Source organism: Branchiostoma belcheri, unplaced genomic scaffold (genome assembly GCF_001625305.1).
Source record: "Branchiostoma belcheri isolate BF01 breed outbred unplaced genomic scaffold, Haploidv18h27 scaffold562, whole genome shotgun sequence".
Taxonomy (NCBI): domain Eukaryota; kingdom Metazoa; phylum Chordata; class Leptocardii; order Amphioxiformes; family Branchiostomatidae; genus Branchiostoma; species Branchiostoma belcheri.
Window position 1 is genome coordinate 13,126 of NW_017804201.1, and position 17,021 is coordinate 30,146.

The 17,021-nt window shown below is 42.7% G+C and overlaps 2 protein-coding genes across 2 annotated transcripts; one reads left to right on the forward strand and one right to left on the reverse strand.

Annotated features, from left to right (window-relative positions):
- The first annotated feature begins 422 nt into the window (after window positions 1-422).
- On the forward strand, window positions 423-2,931 carry LOC109481599 (beta-1,3-galactosyltransferase 1-like). Its single transcript, XM_019784185.1, has one exon. The coding sequence runs from the start codon at window positions 572-574 to the stop codon at window positions 1,745-1,747; it is 1,176 nt and encodes a 391-aa protein (XP_019639744.1). The 5' UTR covers window positions 423-571; the 3' UTR covers window positions 1,748-2,931.
- An 8,789-nt stretch (window positions 2,932-11,720) lies between these two features.
- On the reverse strand, window positions 11,721-14,395 carry LOC109481597 (hepatocyte nuclear factor 6-like). The gene is made up of 2 exons (XM_019784183.1): window positions 13,641-14,395; window positions 11,721-12,520 (listed from the first exon to the last, which is right to left on the reverse strand). Exons 1-2 carry the CDS (start codon window positions 13,786-13,788, stop codon window positions 12,222-12,224), a joined length of 447 nt encoding a protein of 148 aa, XP_019639742.1. The 5' UTR covers window positions 13,789-14,395; the 3' UTR covers window positions 11,721-12,221.
- Between the last annotated feature and the right edge of the window lie 2,626 nt (window positions 14,396-17,021).

Consider the following 17,021-nt stretch of genomic DNA (forward strand, 5'->3'; position numbering starts at 1 on the left):
ATCAGGCTTTTGAAGTTGCTTTAAAATGTAGAAATCGGCCAAATAGACAGATAACATTCCCGGGGAGTTGGTCCGCTATAGGAGTACACAATAATCTGAACCTCCTGAAAACTACGCCTTCAACGGACCAACTCCACTGTTATCTGTCTATTTGGCCAGTTTCTACTCTTTCCAGCCGCTTCAGAAGCCTGGTAGAGGCTAGATTTATTCAACCAATAGACAAAAGTGTTAACACCAGTTTCTGTTAATTATTGTTTATTATATATTCATAATTTATCAAGGAGTCATTTTCGTGCAATGGATACCCCCTACATGATGTTCAGTGTGCGGTCCCGGATGTGGAGTACTAGTGTTGTACTTCAGTGTGAATGAGGTCCAATAGAAAAGCCCCACGTCTATTAAACCGTGTGTAGACTACGCGATTTAAGGGATGTAAGCTCACAAATTTAAAGACCAAACGCGCCAACAAGACCGCCGGCCTCAACACTAGACTTTTCTAACCCTGCAAGCGCACACTTGCGTTTCAAAAACTTCTTCGCACCTAAAATCAGGTTTCCAGAAGTCAAAAATCATGCTGCCGCTCTACAAGGAGAAACAGATATCTCCCTCCGTTGTTTGTACTCTTTTGCAAAACTCGAGGAAGGCGAAGACTATAGTTCTGGTGTTCGTGTTACTGTGGCTGCTGCTCGGTGTGTGGCTGTTGTACACGTCCTACTTGTCCAAGGGAAGTTTCAGACTGGAGGACCTGCACCCGTTTAAGCGCAGTGGAGAGGGTTCGGACCAAGAACAACATGAAGAGTCGGAGATACACCCTATTCTAGCGCGAGCCTTGCACATGAAAGATGACGGACATGGGCTTGAAGTTGGAGCGAACGTCGCGCACAGGTACACCGAAGGGCAAGGCGGTTCGACCCCCTGGTCTCTCTCCCCTCGTACGGAACTGTGCAAAGGTCAGGACTTCGCCCTCCTCGCGTTGGTAGAAACTTCTCCGCACCGTTTCCAACAGCGCGCGGTCATCCGGCGTACGTGGGGACAGAGCAACGCGGGGAAAACCGAAGAAGAGAACGTAAAATGGCAGGTTGTGTTCGTCATGGGTTCGGCGCCAGACACCATGACGGAGGAAAGACTTGTGGACGAATCTTTGCAGTACAACGACATTCTTCAAGGAAAGTTTGAAGATCACAGAGAAGAAGACAACCTGAAGGTAACTCTGGGTTTTAAGTGGGTGAACAGTACGTATTCTAACGGCAGTTGTGTGCCTAGCTTTGTTCTCAAAACGGATGACAACGTTCTTGTCAACATGAAAGTCTTGGCACCCTGGGCACGAGACGCTCACGAAATCTCGCAGCATCTCTTCATGGGTCACGTGCTTCGCGGCGGACGACCGAGCAGGGACCAATCAGAGCCCAGATACATCTCAGAAGCGAGGTATCCAAGGGACGACTTTCCGAACTTCGCACAAGGCCCAGCATACATGTTCTCATTGGACGTCGTCATCAGAATGGTGAAGGCATTTCGAGCCTTCGAACACATGACGCCATTTCCGTTCGAGGACGTGTACCTGGGACTTTTGGCGGAGTATCTCCGGGTGGTTCCGATCCACGACGACCGCTTCGTGGTCATGAAGAAGCCGAAGAACACGTGCCTGTACCGGCGGATGACGTTCATCTATGACGTCAGTCCACAGGAAATGCTCAGTCTCTACAACATCATTGAGTCCGATGACGTCGACTGCAGAGAAATTTGAAACTAACCGAGCAACCGTTCTACATGACTGTCAATCATAATTAGTATTTAACCAATGATAGCATTGCAATTAGAGGTTCAACCAATGAAGCCCAAGAACACGTGCCTGTACCGGCGGATGACGTTCATCTATGACGTCAGCCCACAGGAAATGCTCAGTCTCTACCACGTCATTGAGTCCAATGACGTCGACTGCAGAGAAATTTGAAACTAACCGAGCAACCGTTTTACGGACCGATCATGACTGTCAATCATAATTAGTAGTTAACCAATGATAGCATTACAGTTAGCGGTTCAACCAATGATAGCATTAGAATTGGCGGTTCAACCAATGATTGCATTGCATAAACGGTACCAATGATAGCAATGCAATTGTACGGTTTTACCACTGATAGCATTGCAGTTAGAAGTTCAACCAATGATATTGTAGTTAGCTGTTAAACCAATGATAGCATTGCAATTATCAGTTCAACATTACCAATGATAACATTGCAATTAGCAGTTTAACCAATGATAGTATTCTGGTTAGGAGTTCAACCAATGATAGCACTGCAATGGTAGTTCAACCAATGATAGCATTGCAATTAGCAGTTCAACCAATGATAGCACGACAATTAACGGTACAACCAATGATAGCATTGGCATTAAGAGTTCAACCAATAATAGCTCGACAATTAACGGTACAACCAATGGTAGCATTGCAGTTAGCAGTTCAACCAATGATAGCACGACAGTTAACGGTGTAACCAATTATAGCATTGGCATTAAGAGTTCAACCAATGATAGCTCGACAATTAACGGTACAACCGATGATAGCATTGCAGTTAGCAGTTCAACCAATAACATTGCAGTTTGCAGTTGATAAGATTATTGAAGCAGAAGAAAGATAAAACTACTTCTAAGAACATGTTACACCATGAATAGAATAGAGATAAACGGCATATCCATGGGATACATGCATAGTTGAAATGCTATTCCCCTCAAAATTAAGTTAGAAATTACCTGTATTGTCTTCTAAAATAATACCAATATCTGTTGTAACAAAAATACATTTTTTGACAGGAAGACTTTTTGCCACTTTTTGAAAGTGCCATATTCCAACCATCTAAGTTCGATTTCTTCCAAGAGTTTTGAGGAATAAAAAAAAAAGAGAAAAACTTATGACCGATTTTTTGGGATAAGATATTCAGTGCATGAAGGCTGGGGAGGTTCTCGGTATAATTGTTTAACGGAATTCAATTTCAATTTGTGGCCGAAGCCGACGGGAAAATACTTCGACCTTGGTGTGGGCAAATCCTACAAAAACCCAATTAAAGAGCATCGTCCAACAAAATACCGCCGAAAGGTTGTGACTACTTAGTCGAAATCCCTCCCACCACAGCTTTTGGTGTATAGGGCGGTGCCCATCTCCGTTTCTTTAGTCATTGGGCTACACAATTGTGTAAGAAGTAGCTTTAGGTGCATGCTATTCCGATGAAGAAACAATAAAACCTATAAAAGCCGTCAATAGTTTGTGCTTATAAACCTGCATTTCTCCTCTGGTCTCTCAGTCACTGAAGAAAGCTAGTGGATACTAGCTGAAACGTCTGACTGTTTCCAAAATCATATCCAGTTGCTTGAGTAACTGCTTTTTTGGCGTATCGTATTACCTGGATGTGTAAGTCTAACCTTCATCGAGGTATAAAAGCCGTTACTTTTCCATCTGTCAGAATTTGGAAAGTTGTGACTATACACTGAGTAATCGATGCACACAGACTCAGAAAGCACAAATAGATAAATTAGATAAGATGTTGGTATACAAATAGTTGGTAAATCCTCGTTTTATACATAGCCTTCGTTAATGCCTAAGCTGGTCTTACGGTGAGGCCATAACCATTGTCCGAAGGAGTGTCCATTAGCCACCCGGGCAAATGGACACTCCTTAATTTTAGGCCAAATGGTTGCTTAAAAATTAATTCTATTCAACAAGGTTAACATCTTACAAGTCAAGGAGTTAAATGTAGGTTGGTTTACATCTTGGCCATAGATATCATTGGAGTAAGGCGCCGGGAGGCCAGTTACTAGGAAACGGGATCGACAGGTAACGGGTTCGATTCGTGGCATTTCGGACTTTCCTCGCTCCACTTAGGTGTAAAATGGGTACCTGACTTCATATGGGGAGGTTTAAAGTAGTAGAAGGAGAGGGATGGGCTCCGCCTTACACTACGGTACCCAATAGACAATGGATACCAACCCACTGCCCCCACGGCCTCAAAAAGGCTTTGAGACCTTTACCTTTTCTATCCTATGAATGCCATCACGAGACATGAACAACATGACTGCTGGAGATAACCTAAATGGCTAGTCTGTCTGTCTAGGACCAGGGCTTAAGAGTTTGTGTGGAAAAAGTTTCTAGTTTATGACTTTTCAAGCTCAGAATACAGTGTTGTTTTTACTTTCGGGATAGAAATATTGTTTTGGGAGGCGCTCATTTACGCTAGGTTTGTATGTTTGGTTCCAAACTGAGTCGGCGGTTTTTTTTCAGGGGACCAACTCCCCTGGCATGTTATCAGTTTCCTTGGCCAATTTGTACTCCTATCAGCCATTTCTGAAGCCTGCTAAAGGCTAGATGAGTTAGCCAGCCATACGGTTGGATATATGCTATCCAGGATAGTCTGTTCTAGACTAATTGTAGGACTTCTGTTTTAGGTCGTAGTAAGTCTATCGTTTTTTTTCTGGATATCTAGGAGCCATTGTGTTCAGAGTTTCTGCATGCGGTCCCTCCTCATGAATAAACGGCTAAGGCGACACCACAATAGCACCACCTCCGGGCAATTGGCAAGATTGCCGGCATATGGCTTTCTGTCGGCCGTTCACATACACCATACATAAAGCACGCAATTCTATTCTATCAACTAACAATACATTTCTCCTGCCTATTTCCGCACCAGGATCACCATTCCAAACATTTTCTCACCTCCACTTCCTGGACTTTCCGAGCACAGTCCATATGTCATGACCACGAGGATCAAGCGAGCTCCCCATTTAGTGTACGCCTGGGTTTTTAAGAGTCGACCCCGTAGACTATATTAACGAAGAACACATGTAGCTGCTACAATTAGCGAGCTTTACCAGGCTCACCCCAGCTTTGTTTTACTTCACCGGGAAATCTGATGAGCACATTTTAGTTATTCCAACCGCCGCCTTATGTGGGGTGCCCTCTTTACCGTAAGACTGGAGTTCTGGCGTCGGCGTTTTCGGCAAGGCTCCCGCCGCCGCCCGGTGGTCATTACGACCGGCCTAATGGCGTGTTATGGCAGTTTTACGACTCTGGAATCCCTCTTCCCGCCACACGGAATCCCAGAAAAGCTGGGCGGGCGCTAGCGGGCATTTAGCGAGCACCGCAAGTAACTGTGCAAATAGCCGGGCGAAGATTAGGGAGGTGTCTGGGAGGATGAGTCCGATACAGCTGATGTGGCCGCGGGTTTACGGGGCGCTGAAGGGCCAGAAGAGCACCGGCTCTGGGGACCAGGTAGGGAGGGGGCGAGGTGCAGCAAAGTTCAGTAACAACTAGGACAAGTAGACAGAACATAGAAAGAGTAGAAATTTGTCAAATAGACAACATACCAGGCGAGTTGGTCCACTAGGAAGTACTGCTGAAGGGCTAGAAGAGTACCGGCTCTGGGGACCAGGTGGGAGGGGTGGAGCAAAGTTTCAATTCAATTCAGTCTTTATTCAAACAGCACGCACACAATATTCTCAGTCTGAATTATGTTGTTCTGACAATTCAATGGTCTGTAGACCCATTGTACAATTAAAATTACAAGTAATCTAAATGATCTATAATGGGCATACGAAAAAATACACATATTAAACAATTACACCACATCATATACTAAACAAAACATAAAGAAGAGGCATCTGTGCCGATGGGTCACGCTTTGTACTGATCAGTCACACTTTGAATGAAGTTCTTTATGTACTTCATTCTTTTCTCTTTGTTTTTAGTACGTTGTTTTTGTTGATGTCACCTTTATTTGTGTGAGGACAGAACCTTGATAAGTAAGTTATTACCTTTGCCCAAGTGTCATTATTTATTTTATTTTATTTATTCATATGTGTTCTTTGAGGACTGGGTAAAAGTAATAACTTATCTAGGACCCCTCCACACACATACAAATAAAAGTAACATCAACAAAAAAGCAAACAAGGTAGTAACAACAATGAGGAGAAGTTTAAGAAAGAAGTACATAATGAGCAAAGTTCATTAGACAACGGTAGTAACTCAACCACATCAGAGTATCACCAGTCCAGGACATGTAGAACGAAAACTGTGCTGCTCAGTGTATTTTGACAAATATCTAGCCTGTCAGTTTAAGTGTAAAAAACTGTATACGTACGACCCTCTAGAGTACATTCACGAAACCCCTAACCACTTCCCGGACGTCTGTGAACCTTCAGGTCATCAAGACCAAAAATACTTCCCGAAAGTCTGAAATCTCCGTAGACTATATTAAGGCCACAGCAAGTAATTTTTATGGATGACATCAGCGCGTGCATTAATTTTCACCTGATTTTGAAAAAAAAATATTTTGTTGCCTTCTTACAGTGGTCACCATGCCGAAAATGGGCAAAGATGTCTGTTGCCATGCCGGTAGGTGGATGGCAGATAACTATAAAGAGAGGAGACAAGAAAAGGCTCTTATTTAATAATTTGTTTCTAACTTTGATGCAGTGATATGTGATGCTGGCTGTGTATATATGATGTTCCCACTGAATCAAAATTATTTGTACAATGATTGAGCCAAAATTTTGAAATGTAAGAACCTTGTTTTTTTCGGCCCGCCTTCTGTATCTGTATCTGTATCTGTATAGCCGGTATAACCGCCTTTCGGCGTAACACACCAGCTTCGCAGGCACGCGGCGCGGCGGCAGCTGGCTATATTACACCGATCGACTTGTTACACCTAACCCTTGAACTTCTAGCTCTAGACATTGTTTAAAGCTATCTATTGACAATGCCCCTACTGTACTTGGTGACAGTGAGTTCCACTCTGCGATAGTTCTAGGAAAGAATGAATTCTTGAACACCTCAATCCTTGGTTGATAACTCTGGTACTTGAATGCGTGGCTATTTCTTGTTCTCTTCTGGGCTGGTATTAGGTACTTAGTAGTTGGGACATCCACCAGTTTATTAGTCATTTTGTACATCATGTACACCTTTGTACACCTTGTTTCTTTTTCGCCCGCTCTCTTTAGATTTGGAGTCTGCGGAGGATGTCATCCATAAAATTTACTTGCTGTGGCCTAAGTCCAAAGCCAAAATGAGAGTAACATAGCGACAACAACAACATCACCGTCGCATGGTGCCTTTCCGTTCTTCCCGGTAAATGCGGGGCAAACACATTTCCAAAGGGACAAAATTGGTCCCAGATTAACCCCAATCTCTTATAATGGTACTGGTCCTCCTGGGCGGTTTAGCTGTACTACATTAGGCTGGGTTTCGTAATGTCTCCTTTAAGTACTTTTCTCTGCACTTCTTCCAGACTTCTAGATGGGCGTAGGTAGAAATAGCCCACATTTAGGGTTTGTCCTTCAAAATTTAAAGTTTGCGTCAACTAACGGCTGGACTAGGTTAGGGTTAGGGTTAGGGTTAGCGCTAGGACTAGACAACACATATGAGAAAAAGTGAGCAAATGTAATATTTGGCTGGACAACCCTATAAGATACTAACTATAACATATATATCATACACGTAAGATGTATGATGAACTAAAAGTTATTCTGTTATGTGAGGACACTTGTTTGACATGTCGATGAAGGTTAGACATCCAGGTAATACGATACGCCAAAAAGCAGTTACTCAAGCAACTGGATATGATTTTTTAATGACTTTTTTTACCGTTTCCAAAATCATATCCAGTTGCTTGAGTAACTGCTTTTTGGCGCAATGTTTGACAGTTTGAAGGATATATGCTTCCTTGATGGTTGAATAGATTTGCTGCTTTATGCTTGTTTTGGTTTATGTATATGGACAATTTTAGTTCTTTTATAATGGTAAGGAAATTAATGATTTTGTATGGAGATGTTTTACGTTTCAATGGCAAAGACATTCTCTTTTATGTTCTTCCAAAATGGAGTTCTCGAGGAATTGTCTCCATTTTGACTCACATTCACGTAGTAATAATAGTTTTCTTTCTACGTGCATTCGGGAGCTTAGAAAATACAAGTACGCCGGGGGAATTCGGCATATATGCTATCTACTATTATATTATACTAGTATACGTATCTGTCTATGTATCTATCTATCTACCTACATATCTTAAGTTTCTGTTAGGAGTTCCAAACGTCCGTAAAGTTTATTATTTATGAATTCAAGAGAGGTTCTATACTCTAGAGGTATACTTGAGATAGACTGTTAGACTGTTGACATACTAGAATCACTAATAATGAGTTTGAAGACGATTTCTTCTTATAATGTTCTAATATCATAACTTCTAACTTACGATGGCATTTGCAATGAAGGAAGTCATTCATAAGACAAGGCAGTCCACGTGTGGCTTTTGAAAAATGTATTTATTGCAGATATTCCTAAAAATGTACAGCCTATCATTTGATGATAGCCTACATAGGGCGCACTTGCACTAGGGATATGCGGCTTAAAGCTCTACACTAAAACTCCTGTCCCTTTTCTTTGCGTTCTCCTGCGATCTTCAGACTGGCGGCGCCAGGTCTGAATGCCGCCAAAAGGACAAGGGAGCAAAAACTACTAAGTCTAACCTACCTCTATGTATAGAAGAAGCATTGCACAAGCGTCTAAATGCGACTGTACTCTAGGGGCCATGCGAGCAAGCTAGCGAGGTGCCTCTACCGGTCACTCTAGCCGTAATGCTACATTCATGTTGGCAAGAAGGCGATCCCGACCTGCCCCGCGGCTTTACCCCATTCTCATATACTGCACAGAATTATGGGTAACCGCAGTGAGTAGGTACGGGGTGGAATCTATAAAGTACAAAGTTGGTTTTTCTCTCGTAAGGATTGTTTTTGCCAGTGCATGCGTACCTAAGAGTAACTTTGGGTTATTGCTTGCCCTCCGACCCCTGACCTTTGACCCTTCCAACGTTCATTCTACAATGTATTGCACACTTTTTACATTACCTTCCACCCTCCCCTATCTATATACAATTTACATTTTTTGTTTGCAAACTTATCATTGTAAGGCATACTGTAAGTGCTAACCTTTGTTGTCTTGTTTCCATCTGTGAAGCATAATTGATGTGCATATTCTATCCAACTACGTTTGCCACCTTGGAGCCTTAGTCTTACATATTTTGTATCATACTGTATACGTTCTTCTTGTATTCTTCAGTGTACCAATAGTCATCCGTATCTTATAGTTTCAACTTATCTATCGTTCACATCATTGTCCCAACAATCTGGAGTCTTTGTACATCATCTTTCCCCTAACCTCACTCTTCCTTCATGGTCAATATATTATTGATTCGACACTAACTATAGTTTACCCTAGTTTTTCTTATCTCAATAATTTTGTATACATTACTTACAGGTTTTAACAAAACATCTTTTTTTCTTCGCTCTGAACACAAAATTCACGAGTGTCACTGGAATTATTACATCCAAAAACAAGACCTTTGGCCATCTTTGGGGAAATATATTACAATCTAGTACTTGAAGAAATGTGAACAATACTTACAATCTGTTAACAATAGACACGACAACAATATCATTTGACCCTGTTGATAAGAATTGCACTAATTGCTAAGTTAATTATACCATATAAGGAATCAATAACGTAATAATCCAGACAGTGCAGAAGCGGGCGACCAATCAAAACCAATGCTACAAGATCTTTGGACGGAACCAACTCACTAGTAGGCGAGGGGTGTGAGAACAACAACCCAAAGAAATCACACAGCATAGTTTTTACAGACGTTGGAATGGAAGATCAGAAATTGGTTGAAAATTTTTCTACCCCTGCCTCTGAAACAAGTGAATTCGTCCGGACAGACTGTTTTACACAGCACAGAAGACTGAAATTTCGACTTAGGTTTCCACAGAGCAGTTCCATGTGTTGCATGGTTTTTATATTCTTGTTGTGATATGATTGAGGTATATTGTCAGACGGAAGAGTGGTGTGTAGGTGTGTCTTTGTGCAGTGTGTTATTGTCAGTTTTTTTCTCATCATTTGGCATTATCTTTGGTTGACATTCACTTGCATCCCTTAATTAAAATCTTTGGTATGTATTGTACAGCACCGCTGTACGCCATTTTGTTTTTCAAGATGGCCGATCGAATCGGTGCCGTAATGTATAAACTCAAGGCTGTTGACAAGACGAATCACGGCAAACCACACCAGTGTGGCCGTCAAAACAACGTTTAAAAAAAAAAAACAACGGTCACAATAACACAAGTCATGGAAAAAGGTCCCCGTCAGTCTGCATTGTGGACTCCGATTGGCGGACGCGTTCTCGCGAGATCTCGTATCGTTCTCACGAGATCTCGTGCGGTTCTCGTGAGATCTCGCAACGACCTGTCCGAGAATTGGTGTGTTGCCAATCCCAATACAATACAATGTATTACAGAGCCGCCCGCCATGTCTATCTTAACTAAATCTTAGTAGCTGTCTGGATCTGCAACAAAACATAGACGTGTTCTTCTTTTTCCACATTTGGCAATTTCAAGGTCAATGAAGTGACCTGCCAACACCAGAAACAATTTGACTCCGGACAAAACAGCTGGACGGACAAAACTTACTAACGGAAAGGTAGGTGTCATCCGAAAGCGCTAACATGATGCAAACTCTTTGGATTCGACTAAAAGCGAAGTTCGTCATTACACAAAAATGTTAACTTTACAAGATATGATTTATAAGTTTTTACACTCAACAGTTAAGTATAGCCCGACTCCTGCATATTTCCATCTGGAATGTACATGAAATCATCATTTTATAACACCTTAGTATTTCACACCACTTTAAAGTATAGCCAGCATATCAACATCAACACATCGAAAAAATACATATTATTGATCTAAAAATTTTCTTGCAAAATATGCCAAGCCATGATTGGTAAGACGCAAGGAAACTATCTGTGCACATTTTACGAGACTACGTAACGATTCCACAACGATTACTAAGCAATCTTTGGTATAGTTTGGTTGTACAAAGTAGAGAGATTGCTGAGGTAGTAGTTCTAATTATGTTGGAGATCTGTGGCGCTAACCTAGGCTGCCCAAACTGTCTAAGGGAACGTCCGAACTCCAAAGCTTGGTCGGCTGGGTTAGCGCAAAGTAGGGCGTATCTTTGAAAGTGTTTCTTGCATGGGATTTGGATTTATGAAGGATGAGTTGTTGTTGACTGTCGTGGTTCAAGCCTGTTGATTGTCATGTGGCAAATGGAAAACGGATTGCGGAACAGAAGTTGTGTTTCTAAGAATAGCAAAACACCCCTGCACCTATATGGTGCGCCCCATGTTACTTTTGGTAGAATCTACGGATGGGACGAACCAATATTAATGCAGGGGTGTCAGATAATATGGTGTATCGGGTCTGTTCCCTTCGGGTGTAAGTTGAGTGGTATCGTCGTGGAAATCTCGCGATATCTTGCGTGACTTGAGCTTTCTGGGCCTGCTCTCGTCCCCACTATTTCTCGCGAGAGCTTCTCTTACCAAATCTGTACATGCCTGGGAATGACGTTTTGTGTACTAGCTTTTTTCTCATCCTGTCTTCAGTGGTTCAAAAACCTCTACTTTTCCAACTCAGAGCCCTCCTCAGCACTAGGATATTTGGCTTAAGTTTAAAGCTTAATTCTAGATCGACATAATTATCAAGGCAAAACTCCCGTCATGCCTCAGGGTATAGGCACATGTTAGAATGTACCCTAGCAATTACACAGTTCACGAGGGAACGTTAAGGTTTCCCTGGCTTCTCCCGTCAAACTTGCTCTTGTGGTGAAGTCGTTATGCAAAATGTCGGCAAACGTAGAATGAGCATGATGAGTTTTCAGCCAATGGCGTAAGCGATACTAAATCCGTTCAAGCAGCATGAAACATGGAAGACAACTTATCTGTACACCCATTGGCTATTTCAAATTCTAAATCACTTCTTGATTGGATGAGAAAATAAGGAGGAAAGAAGGTGATGGGAATGCCTTGCCCTTTTGCCTCGTTTTTTTTTCGCGTTTGACCGTAGCTACTTCTGAACACCATAAGCAGAGGATGGCCAGTGATTGGTAAGTGGCTCATTTGCATACATTTGCATAACGTCTTCACCCACAATACCTTGCGCAGAAGATCACATGATTATGCATGTCAAAAAGGAAGGTGTGTGGCTTTGAGGGTCACACTTTGTTGGAAATGACGTCTGTAAGCCTGGTCTCCCCTTATCAAGTAGTAGCTTGTTCCACATCGTTCGGCTCAACTACCAAACTGGATTGATCCATTCCGAAAGAACAGGGGTGAGCAGGCTTGCAGATGGCTCTATTTCGTACAGCTAGTCGGTGTGGAGCCGTTGCTTGAGGAGCCCGCGCTCTTCCCTTCGTCCTCCTGCCACTTGTCCTGCGAGCGCCGCCTAGCGTTCATGAAGAAGTTGCAGACGGTACTCAGATCGAGGCCCAGCTGCTTGGCGATCTGCGCCTGCATCTCCTTAGAAGGCCTCTTGTTCTCCTTGAAGATGGCGTGCAGCGTCCGCCGCTGCAGGTCAGTGAACACTAGCCGGGGCTTCTTCGGACCTTTCTGCTCGGGCGGCTTCGCAGCTTCTTGTTCTTTCCGCTTACACGCTGTTTAAGAAAAAAACAAAAAAAAAGAACACCATGTTAGTCGAAAGATAAATCCCAGACTGCAACAATGGACAATGAAACTCTCATTTAGCAAACGGGTTTGAATCTTCTTGTTCTTTCCGCTTACACGCTGTTTTAAAGACACAAGAAAAGAACTCGAAGTTAGCCAAAGGATAAAGCACAGACTGCAAAATCTATCCAGTTGCTTGAGTAACAGACTGCAAGGTTTAAAAAATGAACAAATAAACGCTCATTTAGCAAACTGTTTCGCAGATTCTCTCCGCCTACACGCTGTTCAAAACACAACAAAAGAACTCCAAGTTAGCCAAAGGATAAATCACCAGTTTGAGAGGTTTTAAAAAATGAACAATGAAACGCTTTGTTAGGATCTGAGTCAGACCTTTGCCAGGTGCAGCTTTTCAGGTGTACAGTAATGATGGACTGTCGCACAAATTGATGCAGACATGTCCCTAACCAAACGGTGAATTGTTTATGCCCGATGGTTTAGCGGACACGAGTGAAACCTGTACTTGAAGAGCGCGTGGCATCGGCGGAAACAAAAAGACAGCCGTCAACACGTAAAAATGATGGATTTTTGACGTGATGTGAGGGAAGTAGCCTCTTGGTTTAGAAGGATCTGCCCCGCATGGGTCTTTCTGAAACTGTAATAGAGACGGGAGGAGCGATTATTTTCTTCTTTTCTCTGGCGTCGACAGCTTTCGCTGCATCTAGAACCACAAAATAGAGAAAACATTATTTCTGAAGGCATTTACTAGTCTAGTAATGGTTGATTATAAAAAGGTTTGCCTCTCTAAAGTACAGGTGTCACCATGACTGATTTAACCTCTGAAAAGTCGTCCTTTAAACTTCTGACCCTGCGGTGTGGAACGCGGGACCTAATTCCCGAGCACCCATAAAGAAACAGTTACTGAGACGTGTAGATCGAATTAGGTCTTACTCAGAAGAAAAGACAAGATACATCCATCATCTCTCCTCCCATGCCCCCGTCTTTGCATATCCTGTCATTCCCTGCATAAATTACCATACTGGGGGCGACCCGAGGAAATGGCGTGATATGCAAATGAGCGGACCGCGGCCGACGCGCACGCGCAGTTCATACCTGAGTTGGCTGCTGCGGGTCGGCCGTGGTCCTGATAAGCTTTCCTCTGACACGCTGCAAAACGAGGAAAGAGAGATAGACAAAATGTTGATTTATGGCCTAACACTGTGCGGAGTTGGGGTGAGAAACCCGCTCGCCTCCCCCCCATTAATCAAACAACGTATCTTTACAATCCAGACAGTGGAATAACCTTGGTTAGTGGCAGATAAAGCGGCCACATGCATCACCCTAAATGAGATTACTACGCTCGGGTGCTAAACCCAGCCAGACGGGGGCCTCGGTTGTCCGGTACGGTCACGGGGCAGTATAACAATGGTACAGCCGGGATGTGGCTGGAATAGGACGGAGCTAATTAGCAAGGGAAGCGTCACACCGACTCATCATTACATCGTAACAACTGCCTTAAGCAACGGCAGGTCAACAAAAATAACCATGTAATGGCCTCGAAAAGCTGCCACAACTCTGTTTACGGCTAGGAGCTGTCAGTTTTGATGGAATAGTCGGTCTATTTTGTACGTCAGTGGCTGAGTTTATCCTAGATACTTACATGTGCTTTGTAAAGCCTGTTCCTTTTAAAGCTAGTTTGAGGGCACGCGGCTTCTGTGCTACAAGTAACTTTTACACTTTAGTAGCAATATAGGATAGATTCTACAACTATATCGTGCTCATTTTGGTAGGATATTAACAACTTTCGTCTGTTTTATAACTACTTTGTTGAGTTAAGCCTACACTTAAGCTTTGTCCCTTTTATAGCTTCTAGTAGTTGAGGGCACATACACACATTTGGCATTAGGTTTTAAAGGCACCCTATGCAATTTCAGAATGAGAAAACTGGAATATTCTGAATAAGGCAATCTTTGTGAAATTAACACAAACTGCCCCACATTAGCACATTTGCATCAGTATTCCATACTTCGGGTATTTAAAACCCAAACAGAAACAAGCCCAAAGATGAATCCTTTATTTTCTGGGTGGTACCCAAAAATTAGACCAGGCTCCTACCAGTAACCGTTTTCCGTCACAATTTTCCGCATTTTTTGTCCGCCAACATCGATATACATTATATTATCGATAGTGTTGCTTCAACTTAGTATGTAGATGAGAGTGACTAGAGTAAAACTTGAAAAACTTGTTTTCAAGCCCTAAAAACTGCGACTACATTTACACGTTAGAAGCGACGGAGCATAGAGACACAAATCACATCTCACATCATCTGCGTCCAGCGCCCTGCACGAGGGACTCAGGAGTAAATACAGCCCGAGATCCGGGCAGCAGAATTCGCACCTGGGCCCTGCCTCGCCAAGTCGTGACCCGGATATAAATATTTCATGCCCGACTTTTATGTTGGGGAGAATCTTTTTTGTTACATCGCAGACGATAACGTGTCCAGAGTGATTAACCATGTAGCTGATATGCAAGGAAGTTGTTACTCAAGCAACTGGATAGGTTTGGAAAACTGTCAGAGGTTTCAAGTAGCTTCTACTACATGGCGAACTTTTGTGTTGGGGAGAATCTTTTTTGTTACACCGCAGACGATAACGTGTCCAGAGTGATTAACCATGTAGCTGATATGCAAGGAAGTTGTTACTCAAGCAACTGGATAGGCTTTGAAAACTCATAGGTTTCAAGTAGTAGCATCCACTACATTTTGTCAGTCACTGACGAAAACTGGCATACGTTTAAAGTAGCATCCACTACTTTTCGTCAGCGACAGACAAAAAAGTAGTGGATGCTACTTGAAACGTCTAATTATATATCTATAATATAAGTCTGACAGTTTTCAAAATCTATCAGTTTCTTGAGTAACAACTGAGAAAGAGTATGCCAGTTTAACCCTACCTAGACCGGGGGGGGGGCTAAAAGTGCCCGCGGCAACTTTGATGTCACCTAGCGTCTGAACGGCTAGCCGTAGAACGGCCAAACTTGGTGACTTTTCCTAGAATATTGTTGGCAACAATTCTATATCATTGGAATAAGATAATAATTTTTTGTGTTGCCATGGCAACGGGTTTCTGACGTCTTTTTTGCAAAATTTAGTACTTTTTGTTTCAACAATAGAATTTTATGGGTTTTATGTCAAGTTACTCATGGTTTCTAATATCAATAACATTCCATATAATTTTATGTAAATTTTATCATTAAATATGCATAATTTATGCTAATTTGATGACGTCATTGGCCAAAATCCAAGATGGCGGACCATATCATTAGAACAGGTATATACAGGTTATTTTCATTAAAATTTCATCAATACTTCCATTTCTTTTTCCGAAAAAGGTTTAAATGAAGGTCTTTAGTATGTTTACGATGTATTTTAGGCTTTATCATGAAAAAAAACTATTTTTGAAAATTCAAGATTGATGATCCAAGATGGCGGATATCTTAAATATGCATGACGTCATTTTATGACGTCACTGGTGTTGCTATGAGCAACATAAGACTTAGTACACCATAATATTCTGTCATAAACACTTTTGGTACAGTTATGTTGAATACCATTTAGTTTTCAGGGAAAAACCTATTTAGACGGTTTTGGCCAATAAAATCACATTAATGACGTCATAATGACGTCATATAACATCATAACGACATAAAAATTGTAGATATGATAAATTTTCACTAGTACACTATTCTCTGAAAAATTTGGTGGTCATACGACATACCGTTCGCGAGTTCTTAGGGGGGGGGTCAAAAGAGCCCCCCCCCCCCCCGGTCCCCCATGTCAAAAAAAGCCCGGTCTAGGTAGGGTTAACACACACCACTACCAGCGGACTAGCCATAACTATGTGGCCCAAGGGCTATACGAACAGAGATAGGCACAGCCCTATTTACACCGAAAGGTGTGCGAATTTTTTTGCAATAGTATAAAGGAAGAAGGATAAGTTCTTCAGTTGGTGCGCGTACGTGACAAAAGGCACACCATTCAAGAACCTATACACCGGAGGGCATTAAATTTGTTCTATTGCAAATTAGTTCACTCTGCGCGCGGCGCGGCACGCCCGTGAGTTGATGGCTTTTTCCCTGGCCCTGACAAGATCGGCGGAGCGAATCGGGATCCTGCCACCGCGCCGATCTCCCGACTTTTGTTCTCTTGATAAGGGGGCGACTCTTCCGCCCGTGTTTCAATCTGGCCGCGTCATTTGTTTCCAGCCGCCGCACAAAGGCCCTCAGTGGCCGTGACAAACGCGCCCGAACACGATACAACGGCTAATTCTACAACGCAACGCCTGTTGAGAACGGGGCTCGCAGATAAGCTCTTATTACCACAATTTCATGCCTTTATCTGCGGCGATATTTCATTTTACGAAAAGGGAAGCTTTATCACGCCAAGACGCAAACCCCTTGACCCTCCGCATTCAGCCAAAGTGCCCTAACGCCGCG

Excerpts from the sequence above, each read along its gene's own strand:
- LOC109481599 (XM_019784185.1), top strand. The coding sequence starts at position 572 with ATGCTGCCGCTCTACAAGGAGAAACAGATATCTCCCTCCGTTGTTTGT.
- LOC109481597 (XM_019784183.1), bottom strand. The coding sequence starts at position 13,788 with ATGGGGGGGAGGCGAGCGGGTTTCTCACCCCAACTCCGCACAGTGTTA. Across the intron at positions 12,521-13,640 it reads ACCCGCAGCAGCCAACTCAG|CGTGTAAGCGGAAAGAACAA; the intron begins GTATGAACTGCG and ends TTTCTTAAACAG.